The 2,120-nt window shown below is 61.3% G+C and overlaps 1 protein-coding gene across 1 annotated transcript; it reads right to left on the bottom strand.

The window, feature by feature from the left end:
- Positions 1-575: 575 nt before the first annotated feature.
- LOC119973664 lies at positions 576-1,259 on the bottom strand. The gene has a single exon (XM_038812048.1). The coding sequence runs from the start codon at positions 1,257-1,259 to the stop codon at positions 576-578; it is 684 nt and encodes a 227-aa protein (XP_038667976.1).
- Positions 1,260-2,120: the final 861 nt, after the last annotated feature.

Raw genomic sequence — 2,120 nt, forward strand, 5'->3', positions numbered from 1 at the left:
CAAGGCGGGGGGGGGCCGAGGCGGAGGCGGGGTGGGCGGGCCCGAGGCGGGGTGGGCGGGCCCGAGGCGAGCCCGAGGCGGCCCGAGGCGAGGGGGGCGGGCCCGAGGCGCGGGGGCGGGGCCGAGGGGAGGGCGGAGGGGGCCGCCCTGGGGGAGGGCGGCCACCACGCATGCGCATTTGGCACCGGCCCAACTGCGCATGCGCGGGACCCGAGTCTTGCGCCCCCTAGCACATGGCGCCCCGGGCGACTGCCCGAGTTGCCGGTGCCTTGGGCCGGCCCTGGCCAGCGGGGAGTGTGGAGGGAGGGAGGCTAGCGGGCGCGCGGTCGGTGTCCACTGACGGAGAGGGGGACCGGGGGGGCATCAGTGGGTGCAAGGTCCCACAGGGAAACTGTGAGAAGGGGTGCATCTGTAGTGGGTGAACCAGCGGGTGCCAGATCCCGGAGGGAAACCGTGTCTTGCCTGCCATTGGCGTGCTCGACGTAGGCATATCGAGGGTTTGCATGTACTAGTCGGACCCTCTTGACCAGGGGGTCCGTTTTATGGCTCCTCGAGTGCCTCCGGAGAGGAACAGATCAAGGAGTCGTCAGCCAATGTGGAAGCGAGACCACGGAGATGGACTTCCTGGGGAAGGCAAACAAGCGGTTGTGAGGGGTCTCATTCGTGGCCGTGCAGAGGAGCAACCTAATGGAGTGTAGGGCATCGGGTAGGACCTCCTGCCAGCGAGTGGTTGGGAGACGTCTCGACCGTAGGGCCAGAAGGACAGCCTTCCAAATTGTCGCGTTCTCCCTCTCCACCTGCCCGTTTCCCCTCGGGTTATAACTGGTCGTTCTACTCGAGGCGATGCCCTTGCTGAGCAGATACTGACACAGCTCATCGCTCATGAACGATGTACCCTGGTGGCTGTGGATATAAGCGAGGAAACCAAACCAAGCGGGGAACTCGTCGATGATGGTTAGGAAGTAGGTACTGCGGTTGGTGGACGGGAGGGGACCTTTGAAGTCCACGCTTAGTTGCTCAAAGGGCCCCGAGACCTTTACGAGGCGAGCCTTGTGCGGTTTGCACTCCGCACAGATCTGGCAAGCCCTCATCATGGCCTTAACCTCCTTGGTAGAGTGAGGTAGGTTGCAGGACTTGATAAAGTGGGCGAGCCAGGGAACCCCCGGGTGACAGAGGTCATTGTGGATGGCCCGCAGGCGATCCTCCTGCACGTTGGCGCACGTGCCACGGGACAGGGAATCTGGGGGCTCGTTCAGCATTGTACGTGTAGGTGGAGAGTTCGATCCTCCACCTCATTGATTTTATCATTTTTAATTTTGCCCTGTTGTGCGTTATCAAACATGAAGGCTACCAACCGTTGGTCGGTAACAAGGGTGCACCTCCTACCGGCTCGGCAGTGCCTCCAGTGCCGCACGGCCTCCACAATGGCTTGTGCCTCCTTTTTGACTGCAGAGTGCCGAATCTCGGAGGCGGTGAGGGTCCGGGAGAAGAAAGCTACTGGCCTGCCTGCCTGGTTGAGGGTAGCAGCCAGGGCGATGTCTGACGCATCGCTGTCTACCTGGAAAGGGATGGTTTCGTCTACCGCTTGCATAGCGGCCTTGATGATGTCAGCCTTGATGCGACTGAAGGCCGACCGGGCCACAGCCGTCAAAGGAAATGTCGTGATCTTTATGATTGGGCGGGCTTTGTCCGCATATTTGTGGACCCACTGGGCGTAATAGGAAAAAAGCCCCAAGCACCGTTTGAGGGCCTTGGGGCTACGGGGGAGGGGAAGTTCCTTAAGGGGGTGCATGCTGTCGGGGTCGGGACCTCGGACCCCGTTTCCAACGGCGTAGCCGAGGATGGCTAGTCGGGTTGCGTTTTTCCTTGTTATAGGTCAGGTTGAGGGCTCTGGCGGTCTGGAGGAACTTTTCAAGGTTCGCGTCATAGTCCTGCTGATCATGGCCACAGATGGTGACATTGTCCAAGTACGGATATGTAGCCCGCAAGCCGCACTGGTCCACCATTTGGTCCATCGCCCTCTGGAAGACGGAGACCCCATTTGTGACACCGAAGGGGACCCTGAGGAAGTGGAAGAGCCGGCCGGCTGCTTCGAAGGCAGTATAGGGGCGGTCTTTCGG

This window comes from Scyliorhinus canicula, chromosome 11, assembly GCF_902713615.1.
Source record: "Scyliorhinus canicula chromosome 11, sScyCan1.1, whole genome shotgun sequence".
NCBI lineage: Eukaryota > Metazoa > Chordata > Chondrichthyes > Carcharhiniformes > Scyliorhinidae > Scyliorhinus > Scyliorhinus canicula.

Excerpts from the sequence above, each read along its gene's own strand:
- LOC119973664 (XM_038812048.1), bottom strand. The coding sequence starts at position 1,259 with ATGCTGAACGAGCCCCCAGATTCCCTGTCCCGTGGCACGTGCGCCAAC.